At 43.5% G+C, this 18,602-nt stretch overlaps 2 protein-coding genes across 2 annotated transcripts; both read right to left on the bottom strand.

Moving 5' to 3' along the window:
• Positions 1-1,717: 1,717 nt before the first annotated feature.
• Positions 1,718-4,642, bottom strand: LOC100398228 (DDB1- and CUL4-associated factor 8-like protein 2). Its single transcript, XM_035288710.3, has one exon. The coding sequence runs from the start codon at positions 4,564-4,566 to the stop codon at positions 2,788-2,790; it is 1,779 nt and encodes a 592-aa protein (XP_035144601.1). The 5' UTR covers positions 4,567-4,642; the 3' UTR covers positions 1,718-2,787.
• A 10,375-nt stretch (positions 4,643-15,017) lies between these two features.
• Positions 15,018-17,955, bottom strand: LOC100398575 (DDB1- and CUL4-associated factor 8-like protein 1). The gene has a single exon (XM_002762745.6). It carries the CDS (start codon positions 17,855-17,857, stop codon positions 16,028-16,030), a length of 1,830 nt encoding a protein of 609 aa, XP_002762791.3. The 5' UTR covers positions 17,858-17,955; the 3' UTR covers positions 15,018-16,027.
• Positions 17,956-18,602: the final 647 nt, after the last annotated feature.

Consider the following 18,602-nt stretch of genomic DNA (forward strand, 5'->3'; position numbering starts at 1 on the left):
ACTGGAAAAGAAGAAAAACATTAATGGGGACACAGATGAAATTTGAATTAGTTCTATAATATAGTTAATATTGTTAATTTCCTGGTTTTGATAATTACACTATTGTTAATGATACAGGAAGCCAGATGAAAGGAATATGATAACTATTTTCCGTAACTTTTCTGTAAATGTAACTTACTTCAAACTAAAAAGTAAAAGGATATAGCGAAAGAACTGAGTAGCTTTGTCAAAATGTCATGCAAAGGTTACTAAAAAATTCTTCATGTAAAAAACAAAGAATTGTGTGTGTATGTGTGTGTGTGTGTTTGTGTATCAAGTTCAATTGCTCCCTTTAGGGACCTATAGAGTCTGTGTGTTTGTGTGTGTGTGTGTGTGTGTGTGTGTGTGACTGTATCAAGTTCAATTTCTCCTTTTAGGGATCTATAATTCCTCCAGATGGCAAATGTCCTAAGAAACCAGGGGAGTTATTCAGTCCAAAGCATGGGGAGGTTGCATCAGTCAGGGTTCAACCAGAGAAACAAACTCTGAGACAGTGATACACATATAAGCAAGGACTTATAATAGGGTCCAGGCCTTATTGAATTGTGGAAGCTGGTTAATAAGTTTCAGTGAGGCTTTTGTCTTTGCATCAGATGCTGAAACCCGAGTTCAGCAGGGAAGTCAGGAAGAAGAGATGATGCAAAGTAGAGGAAGCAAGGGGAAAAGGAATCCATTAGAAATATCTGAGCTCACAAGGACTGTCTGGGACCCATGTTGATCTTTCACTGCCTCTAAACCTCCAATTTCAATATCATCGATGCCCTGCCAAAACAAAAAGTGGTATTCTTTTCTGATGGAGCTGGTGAAGAAGAAGGAAGATATGAGGGAGAACTGGAGCAAGTGTGGGCATAGATGCTGCCCCATACCAACAAGGTAAGCCAGGATAGAAGCAAAAATGTTCATGAGCTGCAGCAGCACCTCTCTAAGCATAAAGAATAAAATAAATGTGGCTACTACTTTACCTTTGCCTCCCAAATCTTTTACCAAATGCCTCTTGTATCACAAGCAATCTCGGACCCATTCAGGGAACTTGGAGGAAAGTTTTAGTTTAGCTAAGTGAGCAGAATATAAATCCCCCACAGAGGCAGACTTTCCAAACAGCAGGTGGAAAAATAACTACATAATTTATCTGTTTTCACTTTTGCTCACACTGACACCGGGTGTCACTTGAAATCCCAAACGATTTTTTTAATGTTTTGTTAATATTATTGCTGGTATGCATCCCATGAAGTTATACAGGGGGCCCAAACTTGGAATTCTAGTTTATAACTCTCCTCATATGCCTATAAATTCTCTTTTCGGACTCTTAGGATCCCTTCCTGACAGCAGAGCTTGGTAGGGGCTTCTTGAGGCTCCCAGACCCCAGGGCAGTTGTCCCTAGCTTTGGATCTCAGTGAGCACAAACTTCAGTCAAGTTGTGTTCCAACCGAAATTCTAATCTCGTTACGCAAATTACATTTTCCCAAAGAAACAGAGATAATACTTATCTCAAGAAGTATTACCAAAGAAAAGCCATTGTCACGACACAGGATGTTTCATTACATCCTTCTTTTCCAAGAAAAGACGGCAGCTAATGGTGCGGCATGGTTCATGGGTGCTGGGGGAAAGGTGATCTTCTAAATTCATTCATACAAATGACACATACAAAATAACGATGAATATATTTATTGGTCAGTAATTGGACATCCAGTATCCTTATTTAATATATATTAAATAAGGCTTAAAAGAATTTTTAAAGCAATTTAAGCAGCAAAGAGAAGTTTAAGCAATGTGAGCATGTCAAACAGGATTTTTCTACCAACTACACCAAATGGTTATGTGTCAACATAAACAATTTTTACAGCAACTTGTTCTTAAAAGTTAATTAAAATGTATTTTCAAATATGAGAGATTTTTATACCAGTAGCTGGCACTTATAGGAAATGGCTGTTCCAGGAGGACTTCCTGGAAGGTCACCCTTTGGGAGTTCCCAACCTTAACACTTCAAGAACACTTAATGCACAGAGAAAATGATGTCATGTGATCAGACTTAATTTAGTTCTTACCAGCTACGTTGTACTCAAATATTTCAAAATTGTTAACATATGGATTCAGAAAATGTAGATAATCTCACATTGTTTATTCTGAGGGGATGAATTATCTGATTAGAAATTAATTTACACACTACTCATCTTTTCCCTCTCTCAGACTGTGTGTGTGTGGCCAAGTGTCAGCATCAACAGAGCAAAACTATAGTTTGTCTTATTTTACTTCTAAAGAAGAAACATATTTTTGAAATTATCAGGTCAACTGAAGAACTTGATCTTCAGAAAAAAACTGTTAAAGATGAAAAAATATAAAACGGTCATCATTTGCAGAATGTCAGAATTGAGTAGATGCATCTAATGAGGCTATTAATTTCTTTAAACAAAATTAGGAAATTTTAGAGGTCAACTATTAGGGAACAAAGGAAAAGAGGCATAAGTAAGTTGTGTATGTACTCACATAAGAATATGGGGTAACAAAAGAGGCATAAGGAAACCATGAGGAAAGAAATGAGAAAGAAGGAATGTGTGAAAGGAAGAAAGGAGAGAGAAAAGAATGGAAGAGATGGTTTTTAGTACAAATTGTGGAAAACAGAAGACAAAAAGCAAATCTATTAATCTATTGACAATTCTAAATTAGTCAAACTGCATTGTAAAATCCAGCATACTTAAGTGGCATCTAGCTTGACTGGGTGTGAGGCCTTTGGGATGGTGTGCATGGCATTCAGTCTTGGCCTTCGTCCTCGGATGTATGTGAGGTGCTGGAAGACTCATCCGATTCTTCTCCTGGGAATCTGGCTCCCCAGCCCAGGTGATGGTCTCTCTGTGACAGGTGGCTCATGAGAAACCAAGTCATGTACTGTTCATACGGGTTGGTATGGTACAAACCATCTTGATCTCGTTCCCACTTGTTTTTCTTTATCACGTCCTTTAACTCAGTAAGTTCAGTGGCAGCTTCAGCTGTGGGTGTCCAGATCTTGACATCATGATCTAGACCGCTGGTTGCCAACATAGGTAGGTAAGGGTGGGGTTCAAGACAGTTTACTGTACCTTCTAGGTCCCCCTTCAACAACTGGATGATCTGGCAAGATGATTTTTCCCAGAAAAAGATGTGCCCACAATCACTACCGCTCACGACAAACTCACTCCTGGGGCCATAGAAATTAACACCTTTGACTGTGGTATTATTTCTGTGCCCCTTAAATGTCTTTGCATACTGAGCACCATCACTGTGAGAGGAGTTGAAGAGGTAAATATCTTCATCATTGTAGCTGGCCAAGATCTCTGTGCCATCGTGGCTGTACACAGTGCAGGTGATGCCTGTTGGGAAATCACAATCAACCAGGTGATGAGGAGTGAATTTCTTGAGTACACCGTGGTTTTCTTTCTTGTCAATTCTCCTCTGGTCATAAATCCTGACAAACTGATCTTGTCCAGCCGCTGCAAATTGGTAGGTATTAGCGGGGTTCACAGAAATTGTATATAGTCCCACTCTCTTCCCCTTTTCTCTTGTTACCACAATTTTTGAAGCTGGCTGGTGTTGTCTGAGGTCAATGGTGAAGACAACCGCATCTTCACCCGAAGTGAGGAACTCATAAGGAGAGTCTGGCTGCAGAGCCAACTTGTGGGCAGCTCCCTTGTGCTGGGCCACACACTTAGTACTCTCAAAACATGATGCATTCATTAGTTCTGCTACCCGTACCTGCCCATCGTGGGCACACATGGCCAGGGTGGAGTCAGCACTGTTAGGAAGGAACTTGGCCTGTAAGACATTACTAATGTGACCACTGTCAAAGTCCAATACTGGCTTCTGCCGCACCCAGTCCCACACTCTCACCCTTAGGTCATCACCACTACTGGCCAGCCGGGTGCCATGCTGGTTAAAGTGTACAGTATTCACACAACCCGTATGTCCTTCAAGACGATATTGCAGGCGGAAACGCTGCACAAAGGCTCTTGCCCCACAGGCCTCATAGACAAAGCGGGTACTTGAACCCAGCTGCCGTTGGCGAAGAGCAGTAACGGCCTGCCAGCGAGGTGGCGGCAGGGCAGATGTCTCTGAGGAAATCCACTCCTCCAGCACCCTATCCTCTAACAAACACTGCTCATGGTCGGTACCACCGCATCGTGGACACATCTGAGCCTGTTCTTCATCCTCTTCCTCCTCTACTACCTCGTCCTCTCTTAGTAAATTGTAATAGAATAGTCTTACATCAGGCGGGAGGAAACGCTCAAAGTCCTCCATGCTCTCAATTTCAACGTCTTCACCTGAACTTTCTTGGTCAGTGCTTCGAATTTCTGTGCTGGAACCCTTTGGGAAACCACCATCACTGGTATCACTGCCATCTCCAGTCATTCTCATACTCATATCTAAGGTCGCTGTATCAATGTCTGAGGAGGCCTCAGTCGCTGCTGCCGCTCCAGACTGCTCCTCTGGGCTGCTGAACAGAGTTTCAATCCCTGAGTCTTGTAAGCCATCTGCGCTGCCCTCTTGGTGCGACATCTCATAAGATGTATGCCGCGGCCAATCTGGAGCTGGAAAATCCAGCTCCTAAAATCGCAGGCAAGATGGTTGGCCTGCCGTACGGACTGATGGTTGCGAAGGAAGTAAGCGCATGGCTAAAAGGTGCAATCTGATTGGCTAAAGGGAAGAAAGGATTCTGCCAAAGCACTTGTCAGTACGGGAGCCTGTGAGGTTCAAAAGGCTTCTTACCCGCTCACCTCCTCGCGGCATGCAGACTGCTCTAGTTTTTCCAGGCCCAGAGCCCCACCCCCATGGACATCTTACACCATGAGTAGCTGCGGGTTTTTGAAGATTGAAACTTGCTGCACCTTGGAAAATGTTCTTATCAGAGAACCATCAGCAAAACTGATCCTCCTTTGGCAAAATAGTTTTTTTTTGTTTTTTTTTTTTGAGACGGAGTTTCGCTCTTGTTGCCGGGGCTGGAGTGGAATGGCGCAAACTCCGCTCACAACAACCTCCACCTCCTGGGTTCACGCAATTCTCCTGCTTCAGCCTCCCGAGTAGCTGGGATTACAGGCACAGGCCACCGTGCCCAGCTAATTTTTTTTATTTTTAGTAGAGGCGGGGTTTCACCATGTTGACCAGGATGGTCTCGATCTCTCGTGATCCACCTCCCTCGGCCTCCCAAAGTGCTGGGATTACAGGCTTGAGCCACCGCGCCCAGCCGGCAAAATAGTTTTTAGAAGCCACTCAGTGTTTTGCTCGAAGATAATGTACTGTATGAAATGAAGATGTAGGCAAGAACAATGAAAGTTCAGCTTAGTGTCCCACGACTGGTGACTTTTTGACATACAAGAATGATCTCAAATTGAAAAGCTTGAAGGAAAACTTGAGCGCTCTGTTAGAATCGATATACAGTTACCAGGTAAACTATGATATGCATAGTTAATTGCATTTCAGATAAAGAATGAATATTTTCTTTAGTACGAGTAGATCTCAAATATTACGTTAGATATATTGCCACTAAAATTTTATTCATTATTTATCTGAAATTAAATTCAATGTGGTGTCCTCTATTTTTATTTATTAAATCTGGCAGACTCCTTTAGTGAGAAGAGTTTAGACCTTCGGTGTAGTGAAGGCTGAAATCAACTGATCAATTGAAAACGGACATCGAAATGAGTAATTGCTTCACCTATTTGAGATGGAAGTAGTACTTCCTTTTTTTCTTCTTATTCCACCAGAGATTCTATATATTTATTCAGAGTTAATTTAAGATACTTAGGGAACACCAACACGATTTTGTGAAAAACATAAAGTATGTGATATCACACCTATAAAAATCTTTTACTTATTTCCCAAAATATGTTAGGGGCTTCTGTCGGGCCTCTAGGGAAGAGAAAACAGCTCTACAGAGATAGTTAAATGGCAGTACTGTGTTAATTTAATAGTTTCTCTCAATGAATTATCTAAGGTTGATTTCAGTATATTTTCAAAGGGCTATAGTAAACTGCTGACTAAGAATGCCAGAATGAGGAAAACAAAAGGTTCCCTCAGAGTAATTGCAAGGTAAATGCAAAATTGATTAAAAATAGAAGTATTCAGTCTTCTAACGAAAGTGGATGGTTCCAAGGCCAATAGTAACAGAAAGATATGTAGAAGAGTATTCATAGCAACGTGTAAAGCCTAGCACAGCAAACTGAAAGCCACTGAAAAGGCCATCAAAAATACCATGGATAAATAATGAAATAATATGAGAAGCAAGAATGAATAGACTAAAATTGAATAGGTGAGCATGGCTGAATCTTTAACACAATGATGAGTGAAAACACAACGAGGATAGTCAAGTATTTCAATATTTTGCAAGTCTATATTGTTTTCATATGAAATACCATCACTTAAAAAGTCAAGGAAGTAATGGATTCACAATTCAGGATAATGACTAACTTTCAAAAAGAAAAGAAGATTGAAATCTGAGAAAGGTGCAACTTCAAAAATTGGGGGCATTATTTATATCTTACCTTGAGTTGAGGTGTCCAGTTATTATTTTTATTATTTATTGCAAGGTATATCCATTTTATGTGTATGCTACATTGCTAATTCTTTAACAGAATTCACGTTCATAAACAAGGGTTCTTGCTCAGCCATGGAACCCCAAAACGGGAAACCTAGAACATCAAACCCTAACATGCCCATAAAAGCATTATCCAGGAGAGGAAGTATCTTAGTCCATTTTGCTTTGTTCTAAAGGAATATCTGAGGCTGGGTAAGTTAGAAGGAAAAGTGGTTTCCTTGGTTAAAAGATCGGCAGGCTGGACAAGAGGCATGGCACCAGGTTCTGCTTCTAGTGAGGAACTCAGGAAGCTTTTAATCATGGCAGAAGGAGAAGCGGAGCCAGCGGGTCATGTGGTGAAAGAAGGAGCAGGAAAAGAGGAGGTTCAAAGCTCTTCTGAACAATCACATCTTATGAGACTTCAGTGAGAAGTTACTCATTACCTGGAGAGAAGGCACAAAGTCATTGATGAAGGATCTACCCCCATAATCCAAACACCTGCTACATGGCCCCACTTTCAACATTGGGCATCCATGTTTATGGCCTTTAATTTTGCTGTTATTCAACTTAGTTCATTAAAATATTTTATTTTAAACATCATATAAAGCGACTACCAACTAACGTGGGATATAGGTTCACCCTTCAGCATGATATTCCTTTAAGCGGGATTTCTTATAGGAATGTTATTTTTTGTACAGTAGTTACGATAATGTCAGATATAATGATATACACAATTTAAAGGAGATAGGCCAGTTAAGAATTTGTATAATATAAAAATACCGAGATTAAATTTATCCAAGTGGACAGATATATGCAAACGGGAGAGCAGGTAACAGGAACCCTTTGAATGATCAGTCAAAGGCCCAGATGCAGGAATTTTGTTTTCTCCTCCATTATAGCAAACAACGTTCACAACAGATACAGGTCTTCCAGGTACATCTAAACGCACAGGAGTAAGTTGTGAACTGCTACCTGTACAGTTTAAAGTGGTGTAGTCGTGATCGTCCTGTGATATTCCCATCACAATAGTAAATAGTGAACCCCATGCAAGTAGTAGGAAGTATTAGTCTTTTATCATAGGCTGGACTTGAAAAGGTTTAACTCCTGACATTAATATTTGTAAACAGACAAGGCATGGTGGCTCATGTCTATAATCCTAGCACTTTGGGAGGCTGAGGTGGGCATGTCATTTGAGATCAGGAATTTGAGATCATCCAGGCCAACATGGTGAAATCCCATCTCTCCTAAAATACAAAAAAATTAGCCATGTGTATTGACACACACCTGTAATTCCAGCTACTTGGGAAGCTGAGGTGTGAGGATTGCATGAGCCTGGGAGGTGGAGGTTGCAGTGAGCTGAGATCATACCACTGCACTTCAGCCTGGTTGACAGAGTGAGACCCTGCCTCAAAAGACAAATAAAAATAATAATAATGAATAGTAAAAGCCAGGCACGGTGGCTCATGCCTGTAATTCCAGTACTTTGGGAGGCTGAGGCAAGTGGATCACTTGAGGTCAGGAGTTCAAGACCAACCTGGCCAACACGACGAAATCCCATCTCTGCTAAAAATACAAAAATTAGCCAAGCATGGTTGCGCGAACGTGGTCCCAGCTACTCGGGAGGCTGAAGCACAAAAATCGCTTGAACTTGGGAGGTGGAGGTTGCAGTGAGCCGATATCATGCCACTGCACTCTAGGCAGGGTGACAGAGTGAGACTCTGTCTCGAAGAACAAACAAACAATGTGTGAACAGCATATGTCCCCTTTTGCTAAGTTTTCTCCAAAACTGACATGGACTTAGAGTGGGAGAATTCTGATGGTGGTTTGATCTAACAGCGAACTACTGAACTACTGTTTAAAATGTGAGAACCTTTCAAAAAAATTAACCAGGTGTGAAGGCATGTGCCTGTATTCCCAGCCACTCGGGAGGCTGAGACAAGCCTGGCCCACTCCTTAGGCCTGGGAGATTGAGGCTGCAGTGAGTCATGTCTGTGTCACTGCACCCCTGTTTGGGTCACGGGGTAAGACTCTATCTCGAAAACTTTTTAAAAATGAAATAAAAAATAAAGTGTGAGAACCTTTAAATACTATTTAGTTACACACTTTAAAAAATGGGGATCATTTATAACTTTAAGCCAAAAGGTAAAAGGGAATGCATCTGAATTTTTTTGCTTTTAGTTTTGCTGCTCTGTGGTTTCTATGGCTGTCCTAAAGACTGACACTGGTACATTGCTTTTCTTTCCCAACGCAGACACCTAGTTTGAGCACTTAGATCAGACAAAACACAAAATAGAAGAAATGCCACTCGTTTTCTCTGGGATCTTTGGAGAAACTAGCCTAAAATCATGAATTATTAAGATTTCATATTGAATGGCGGTGTTTTTATGTATGTAACTATCCAGAGAACAAATCAAATAGCTGCCTAAAACTTGCAAGAGCATGGACTTTTGGTATACTTGTGTTGGGAATCAAGAACCTTGAGCAGCAGTTCAGTCAGAGTTGTTCCTTCCCTTCCCTTCCCTTCCGTTCCCACCCGTCCCCTCTCCTCCCCAAACCTCTCCTCTCCCATCCCCTCCCCTCCCCACCCCCTTCTCTCCTCTCCCCTCTCCGACCCCCTCCTCCTCCCCTCAACTCCCCTCCATTCCCTTGAGCAGCAGTTCACAGTCAAGAGTTGTTCCTTCCCTCCCCTTCCCTCCACTTCCCTTCGCTTCTCCTTTCCTTTCCTTTCATTTCTCCTTTCCTTTTCCTTTTTCTTTCCCTCTTCTTCCCTTCCTATTCTCCAATCCCCTCCCCTTTCCTCCCCCTCCCCTCCCCTCTGCTCCCCTCCCTTCACTTCCCTTCCCTTCCTTTTTCCTTTCCTTTCCTTTCTCCTTTCCTTTGCTTTTTCCTTTTACCTTCCCTCCTCTTCCCTTCCTACCCTCCCCTCTCCTCCCCTACCCTCCACTTCCCTTCCCCTCCTCTCCCTTGCCTTCCCCTCCCCTCTCCTCCCTTTCCCTCCCCTCCCCTCCCCTCCCCTCCGCTTCTCTCCCCTCCCCACCCCTCCCCTTCCCATCCCTTCCCTTGCCTTCCCTTCAGTTCCTCTTTGTCTTTCTCTCTTTCTCGCTTCCTTTCATCTCACTCTGTGGCCCAGGCTAGAGTGCAGTGGTGCAATATCGACTCAGGCTGCTGTGCAATGGCACAGTCTCGGATCACTGCTATCTCTGCCTCCCGGGTTCAAGATATTCTCCAGCCTCAGTCCCCCACGTAGCTGGGACGACAGGCATGTGCCACCACACCGGGCTAATGTTTGTATTTTTTCTTATTAACTTTATTTATTTTACTTTACGTGCATATTATATCTGGCATTCCTCCCTATGTTATCCCTCCCCACCCTCCCCTCCCTCCTGACCCTCTGGCCACAACTCTGGATTGTGTAAGCCACAAGCCTTCGCAGTGTCTACATGGTATCAAGTCAGTGCATGGAATGACAGAGTGAAGGAGGTTTGGAAGCTTTCCCCTAGATCTCAGAGGATGTATGAGGAAACCTAGGTGCCCAAGAGGAAGCCTGCCGCAGAGGGAGAACCCTCACAGGGAGACTACTAGGTAAGTGCAGAGAGCAAATGTGGGGTTGGATCCCCCTCTAAGAGTTCTCCCCACAAGCACACTGCCTAGTGAAGCTGTGAAAAGGGGGCTGCTGCCCTCCAGACTCCAGAATGGTATACTGATGGGCAACTCGCATCCCGAGCCTGGAAATGTTACAGGCACTCAACTCCAACCAGTGATAGCAGTCACAGGGCTGCAACCTGCAAAGCCACAGGGATAGAGCTGCCCAAGGCCTTAGGGGCCCAATCCTTGCCCCAGGATGCCCTGGATGTGGGACATGGAGTCAAGGAGATTATTTTGGTGCTTTCAAATTTAATGCCAACCCTGCTGGGTTTCAGACTTGCATGGGGCCTATAGCCCTTTTCTTTTGTCCAGGTTCTTGCTTTCGAAATGGTAGTGTTTATCCAACGCCTGTACTGCCATTGTATCTTGGGAGCGAACAACTTGTTTTCATTTTATAGGCTCATAGGTGAAAGATGAGGCTCAGATGAAACGTAAGACTTTGAACTTGATGCTGGAATGAGTTAAGACTTTTGGAGACTATTGGCAGGGTGTAATGGCATTTTTCAATGTGAGATAAACATGAGATTTGGGGGGCAAGAGGTGGAATTACATGGTTTGAAGGTTTGTCTCCTCTAACTCTTATTTTGAAATGCAATCCTCAGTGTTGGAGGTGGGCCTGGTGGGTGGTGTTCGGATCATGGGGAAAGATCACTCATGAATGGATTAGCACCATCCCCTTGGTGATGAGTGAGTTTTCATTCTGAGTTCACATGGGCTCTGGTTGCTCTGGTTGTTTAAAAGAATGTTCCTCACCTCCCTTGCCACCTTGTTCCCTTTTTCACCGTGCCATGTACCTTCTCTGCCTTCACCTTAAGACACTAGTAAAAGCTCCATGAGGCCTCACCAGGAGCCGAGCAGATGCCAGTACCATGCTCACACAGCCCACAGAGCCATGAGCTAATAAAAGCTTTCTTTACAAATTACCCATCCTCACGTACTTCTTTATAGCGATGCAACAGACAAACACAACTGTCCTAGCTATATCTTCTGGACAACTTGCTGCAGCACTTGTTGCTTTACCTTGAACTTTTGTGTTATGGAGATGGCTTCTTTCCTTACACACGATGAACCAACCTCTGCTAGCTTAATAATTTTCTTCTGCAGCTTGCTCCCCTCTCTCAGCCTTCACAGAACTGGAGAAAGTTAAGGCCTGACTTTGGATTAGGTTTTGGCTTACGGGAATGTTGCGGTCCCTTTGATCTTCTATGCACACCACTCAAACTTTCTGCATATCAGCAACAAGGCTGTTTCAGTTTCTTATCATTTATGTGCTCACTGCAGTAGTACTTTCAATTTCCTTCAGGAACTTTTCCTTTTCATTGACAACTTAGTCGACTATTTGTCACAAGATGCCTAGCTTTGGCCTATCTCAGCTTTTTACATGTTTTCCTCACTAAGCTTAATCATTTCTAGCTTTTGATTTAAAGTGAGAAACATGTGACTCTTCACTTGAACAGTTGGAGGCCACTGTTGGGTTATTGATTGGCCTAATTTCCATATTCTTGTGTCTTAGGGGATAGGGAGGCCAGAAGAGAGGGAGGCAGACACAGGAATGGCTGGTGGGTGGGGCACCGAAAAATCACACAACATCGAATAAGTTCATCGTCTTATACTGGACACAGTTCACAGTGTGCCAAAACAATTACTACGGTAACATGAAAGACGACCGATCACCTCTTGCTTGTAATCACCAGTCACCTCTTGCCTGTAATCCTAGCTGCTCAGGAGGATCACTTGAGGCCAGGAGTTCCAGACCAGCCTGAGCAACACAGCAAGGCACCACCTCTAACAAAATTTTACCAAAAATAGGCTAGCCGGGTGCAGTGGCTCAGGCATGCGGTCCCTCATACCTGGAGGCTGGGGTGGGAAGATCCCTTGAACCCAGGAGGCTGCAGCGAGCTATGATTGCCCTACTGCACTCTGGCCTGGGTAACAGAACAAGGCTGTCTAAGAAAAAAGAAAAGATCATCAATCACAAATCACCATAACAGATAAAATTATAATGGAAATTTGAACTATGGCAAGAATTACCAAAATGTGGCATGGAGACATGAAGTGACCACATGCTGTTGGAAAAATGGTGCTGGTAGCCTTGGTTATTGCAGAGTTGCCACAAACCTTCAATTTGTTTAAAAAAAAAAAGCAGTATTTCTAAAGCACAATAATTGCAAAACGTATTAAATGAAGTGCAATAAAACAAAATATAGCTCTACCACATGAGCTTCATTGAGAGGGAGACAGCGAGAGAGAGACGGAGAGCGAGGGAGAGAGGAAGGCAAGGAGGATGACAAAGAGGAAGTTGCCCCCAGCCAGGACTAGGACGAGCTGGAGAGGCTGCGTCCTCCATCTGTAGGGTCACACTGAGGCCTGAGCGCTCCTGCAGGAAAGCAAGCCTTTCCAAATAATGTCTCTATGAGACCGGAGGATCTTCTTTTCTTCAAAGCAGGTTTGGATTTGGGATGGATTTTGGTTTTGTTTCCCTCCTCTCTACTTTTTAAATGGTGTTCTTATCTTTAATTCACTTTCAGCCCTCACCCCTGGTTGTCATTTTTCTTGATCAACATCTTTTCCCGATTCTGTCCCCTTCTTTCCCCAAATCTCTTCGCTACCCTCAAACCCAGGGATCGGCAGTGTGGACAGGAAGTCACAGGCCTGAGACTCAATCTGCTCTCCTTCCTGGAGCCTGGATCAGGCCAGGAGAAGGAGATGGTGTTTCCCCAGCCCCCCAGGACTGAGGAACAATGGGGTTCATACCACTTCACCCTTCCCTTTCTTTCTTGCTCCCAGGACTGGGCCACTTCTGGGTCAGTGGACCCTAGGTCAGCTCACACTGAGAATATAAGAATGTGTGCGTGTGTGTGTGAAGTTCAACTTCTCCCTTTAGGGACCTATAATTCCTTCTGATGGCAAAGGTCCAAGTCTAAGTAACCAGGGGTTTACTCAGTCCCAAGCATGTTGGGGAGGTTGCATCAATCAGAGTTCCATCAGAGAAACAAACACTCCGGTTGAACAAATATAAGATGATACACATATGGGGGTAATACACATATAAGCGGGGACTTAGAATAGGGTCCATGCCTTATTAAAATGTGGAAGCTGGGTAATCAGTCTCAGCAAGGCTTCTGTCTTTGCATCAGATGCTGAAACCCAAGGTCAGCAGGGAAGTCGGGAAGAGGTGATGCAAAGTAGAGGAAGCAAGGGGAAAAGGAATCCATGAGGAATGTCTGGAGCTCACAAGGACTGTCTGGGGCCCATGTTGATCTTTCACTGCCTCCAACCTCCTATTTCAATGACATCAATGCCCTTAACATAAAACTGGTATTCTTTTTTATGGAGCCAGTGAAGAAGGAAGATATGAGGGAGAACTGGAGCAGGTGTGGGCCCAGATGCTGCCCCACACCAACAAGGTAAGCCAGGATAGAAGCAAAAATGTTCATGAGCCACAGCAGCGCCTTTCTAAGCATAAAGCACAAAATAAATGTGGCTACTACTTTACCTTTGCCTCCCAAATCTTTCACCAAATGCCTCTCGTAGCACAAGCAATCTCAGAACCATTCAGGGAACTCTGAGTAAACTCTGAGTTTAGCTAAGAGAGCAGAATATAAATTCCCCACAGAGGCAGACCTTCCAAACAGCAGGTGGAAAAACAACTGCATAATTTATCTGCTTTCACTTTTGCTCTCATTGATAGCAACTATCACTTGAAATACCAAATGATGTTTTGTTAATATTATTGCTGGTATACATCCCATAAAGTTGTACAAGGAGCCCTAAGCTTGGAATTCAAGTTTATAACTCTCTTCTTATGGCCCATAAATTCTCCTTTGGGACTCTTTAAGATCCTTTCCTGACAGCAGAGCTTGGTGGGGGCTTCTTGAGGCTCCCAGACCAGAGGACAGTTGTCCTTAGCTTTGGATCTCAGTGAGCAGGAACATCAGTTGTTATATTCCATTCTAAAATCTAAACTCATTATGCAAATTACTCTACACTTTCCCAAAAAAACCAGAGATAATATTCATCTCAAGAAGTATTACCAAAGAAAAGTCATTGCCAGGACACAGGATATTTCATTACATCTTTCTTTCCCAAGAAAAGACAGCAAAGAATGGTGCAGTACAGACTGGGTGCGGTGGCTCATGCCTGTAATCCCAGTACTTTGGGAGGCTGAGGTGGGCAGATCACCTGAGGCCAGGAGTTTGAGACCAGCCTGGCCCACATGGTGAAACCCTGTCTCTACTGAAAATATAAAAATCAGCTGGGCATGGTGGCACACACCTGTGGTCCCAGCTACTTGGGAGGCTGAGGCAGAATCGCTTGAACCCAGGAGGCGGAGTGAGCCAAGATTGTGCCACTGCACTCCAGCCTGGGCAGCAGAGTCAGACTCTGTCTCAAAAAAAAAAACAAAAAAAAAAAACAAGAATGGTGTGGTATAGTTCATGGGTGTTAGGGAAAATGCAATCTTCTGCATTCATTTACACAAATAACACATATAAAATAAAAACAAATATTTTTATTGAACAGTAGCTGGATATCTAGTAACTTAAATTTATTTTAAGTAAAGCTTAAAACAATTTTTAAAACAATTTAAACTCATAAAACAACTGAGAGAACTTTAAACAATCCATGGATGTCAAAGAGGAATTTTCTAACAACTATATCAAATGGTTATATGTAAGTATAAAACAATTTTTATTGCAACAATTTTTTGAACAATTTAAACTCATAAAACAGCTGAATTTTAAGCAATACATGGATGTCAAACAAAATGTTTCTAACAGCTATATCAAACGGTTATATGCATGTATAAACAATTTTTATTGCAACTTATTCTTAAAAGTTAATTAAAATATATTTTTTCAAATAAGAGAGAAGTTTATATTCCTAGCTGGCATCCTATAGGAGATGTTTGTCCCAGGAGGACTTCCTGGAATGCAATGCTGTGGGAGTTCCCATGCATAAAATTTCAGGAAAATTTAATGTGCAGAGTACACAATGTCATGTGACTGAATTCAACGTAGTTCTTACCAACTTCAGTGTACCAATATTATTAACCAATATTATTAACGTATGGATTCAGAAAATGCAGATAATCCCAGGTTATTTGCTCTGAGGGGATGAATTACCTGGGTAGGAATTCCTCTACATACTGCTCTTGTTTTCCTTTTCTCAGGCTGTGTGTGTGTGTGTGTGTGTGTGTGTTAGGAATTAATCTAAATACTACTTTTCTTTCCTTTTCTAAGATTATGTGTGTGTGTGTGTGCATGTGTATGTGTGTGGCCAAGTGTCAGTATTCAAATAACAAAACTATGGTTTGCTTTAGTTTCCCCCTAAAGAATAAACACATTTATGAAACTTTCAAGTCAACTTAAGAACTTGATCTTCAAAATCAATTGTTAAAAGATGAAAAAAGTAAAAAGGTAATAGTTTTCAGAATGTTAGAAATGAGTAGATATATCTAATACGGCCATTAATTTTTTCAACAAAATTAGGAAAATTTAGAGGTCAACTATAAGGGAATAAAGAAAAAGAGGCATAAATAAGTTGTGTATGCACTCATATAAGGGGTAACAGGTAACAAAAGAGGCATAAAGAAACAGAGGAAAGGAATGAGAGACAAAGAATGTGTGGAAGGAAGAAAGGAAAGTAAGGAAGGAGATGGAAGAGATGGCTTTTAGCATATATTTGGAAAACTAGAAGACAATAAGCAAATCTATTAATCTATTGACAATTCTAAATTAGTCAAACTGAATTGTAAAGTCCAGTGTACTTAAGTGGCATCTAGCTGGACTGGATATGAGGCCTTCAAGATGGCAAGCACTGCCCTTGATCTTGGCCCTCCTCCTCAGATGTATCTGACGTGCTGGAAGCCTCATCCAACTCTTCATCTGGGAACGCAGCTCTGTGATCTCTCTTGCCAGGGTGATGACCTCTCTGTGACATCTGTTGCGTGGGAGGCTGAAGCCTATAGCTCTCAAAAATGCCAGTACGGTACAAGGTATCTGAATCTCGTTCCCGCTTGTTCTTCTTAACCACATCTTTTAACCCAGCAAGCTCAGTGGCAGCTTCAGCTGTGGGTGTCCAGATCTTGACATCATGATCTAGGCCACTGGTCACCAACATAGGTAGGTAAGGGTGGGGTTCAAGATGGTTTACTATACCTTCTCTGTCCGCCTCCATGTACTGGATGATCTGGCAAGATGATTTCTCCCAGAAGAAGATGTGCCCACAATCACTACCGCTCACGACAAACTCACTCCTGGGGCCGTAGAACTTAACATCTTTGATCGTGATATTATTTCTGTGCCCCTTAAATCTCTTTGCATACTGAGCACCATCACTGTGAGAGGAGTTGAAGAGATAAATATCTTCATCACTGTAGCTGGCCAGGAGCTCTGTGCCATCATGGCTGTACACAACGCTGGTGATGTTTGTTGGGAAATCACAATCAACCAGATGATGAGGAGAGAATTTCTTAAGTACGCCATTGTTCTCTTTCTCATCAATTCTCCTCTGGTCATATATCCGTACAAACTGATCATCACCAGCCACTGCAAATTGGTAGGTATTGGCAGGATTCATCGAGATTGTATACAGCCCCACTCTCTTCCCCTTTTCTCTTGTTACCACAATTTTTGAAGCTGGCTGGTGTTGTCTGAGGTCAATGGTGAAGACAACGGCATCTTCACCTGAAGTGAGGAACTTATAAGGAGAGTCTGGTTCCAGAGCCAACTCATAGGCAGCTCCCTTGTGCTGCACCACATGCTTCGTATTCTTGCAATATGATGCATTGATTAGTTCTGCTACCCGTACCTGCCCATCGTGGCCACACGTGGCCAGTGTGGAATCACCACAGTTAGGAAGGAACTTAGCCTGGATGCCGTTAATTTGGTGACCACTCTCAAAGTTCAGTAGTGGCCGCTGCCGCACCCAGTCCCACACTGTCACCTTTAGGTTACCACAGCTAGTGGCCAGCCGGGTGCCACGCTGGTTCAAGCATACAGTACTAGTAAAACCGAAATGGCCTTCAAGATGATATTGCAGGCGGAAACGCTGCACAAAGGCTCTTGCCCCACAAGCCTCATAGACAAATCGGGTACTTAAACCCAGCTGCCACTGGCGAAGAGCAGGAACGACCTGCCAGCGAGGTCGGGGCAGGGCAGATGTCTCTGCAGAAATCCACTCCTCCAGCACCGTATCCTCCTCTAACGGACACTGCTCATGGTTGGCAGCACCGCATTGTGAACACACCTGAGACTGTTCCTCTTCCTCATCCCCTCCCTCCACGCTCTCCTCTCCTTGCTCCTCCCCTTCTCTCTCCTCCTCTCCCGGTAAAGGGTAATAAAATAAGCTTCCACCGCGCCTGAGGAAACGCGCCTCCAAGCTCTCAAGTTCGACGTCTTCACCTGAACTTTCTCGGTCAGTGCTTCGACTTTCTGTGCTGGCATCGTTCCGGAAACCACCATCCCTCCTATCACCGCCATCTTGGGTCGATGGCTCTGCGGCCGCCATTTCTATGTCTGAGGACGCCTCCGGCGCCGCCGCCGCCGCCGCTCCGGACTGCTCCTCTGGGCTGAACAGGCTTTCAGTCCCTACGTCTGGGAAGTCATCTGTGCTGCCCTCTTGGTGGGACATCTTGAACAATGTTTGCTGTAGCTGTTCTGGAAAAGCAAACCCCTAAAAGCTCAGAGAAGAGAGCCGGCCTACCCTGAGGACGGACGGTGGCAGAAAGCACTAGGTTAGCAGCAAAGAGACACTAACCGGATTGGCTAATGAGAGTCACAAACTAATTACGTCAGTACGGGGACCCGTGAGGTTCAGAAGGCTTCTTACCCGCTCGTCTCTTAGCGGCGTGCATCCAGACTGCTCTAATTTTTCCAGGCCCAGAGCCCCACCTCCATGAGATCTTAAACTGTGAGTCGCTGTGGTTTTTGTGAAGGTTGAAACTTGCTGCACTTTGGAAAGTGTTCTCATCAGAACAGTCACGCACTGAATGCAAAGAACTCTGATACTCTTAGTCCTGCCACCAGACGGCAATATTTTGGCATGACGGTGAGGTGTGTACTATAGGTGTATCTTAAGCTAGACATAGGTTCTCAGATGAGGATATATGTTTGATTAATTTAAGAGAATGATCCAAGGAAAGACAGCAGACACCAAGGAAGAGTGAAATTTCAGCGGAACACCCCTCTGAGAATAGTTTCAGCACGATCCTCCTGGGGAACTCTGGAGAGTAAGTTATGTCTGAGTTATCCTTACACCAGGCAAGGGAGTGAACTTTCAAATTCCGAGACTGTTCAGTCACTAGTCAAAGACCCCCCTGGGAGGGATGAGCATATCAACTTCCAGATGTCCCAGATGCTTTAAAATCTCTGCACTT

The sequence above is a fragment of the Callithrix jacchus genome, chromosome X (genome assembly GCF_049354715.1).
Source record: "Callithrix jacchus isolate 240 chromosome X, calJac240_pri, whole genome shotgun sequence".
Lineage (NCBI taxonomy): Eukaryota > Metazoa > Chordata > Mammalia > Primates > Cebidae > Callithrix > Callithrix jacchus.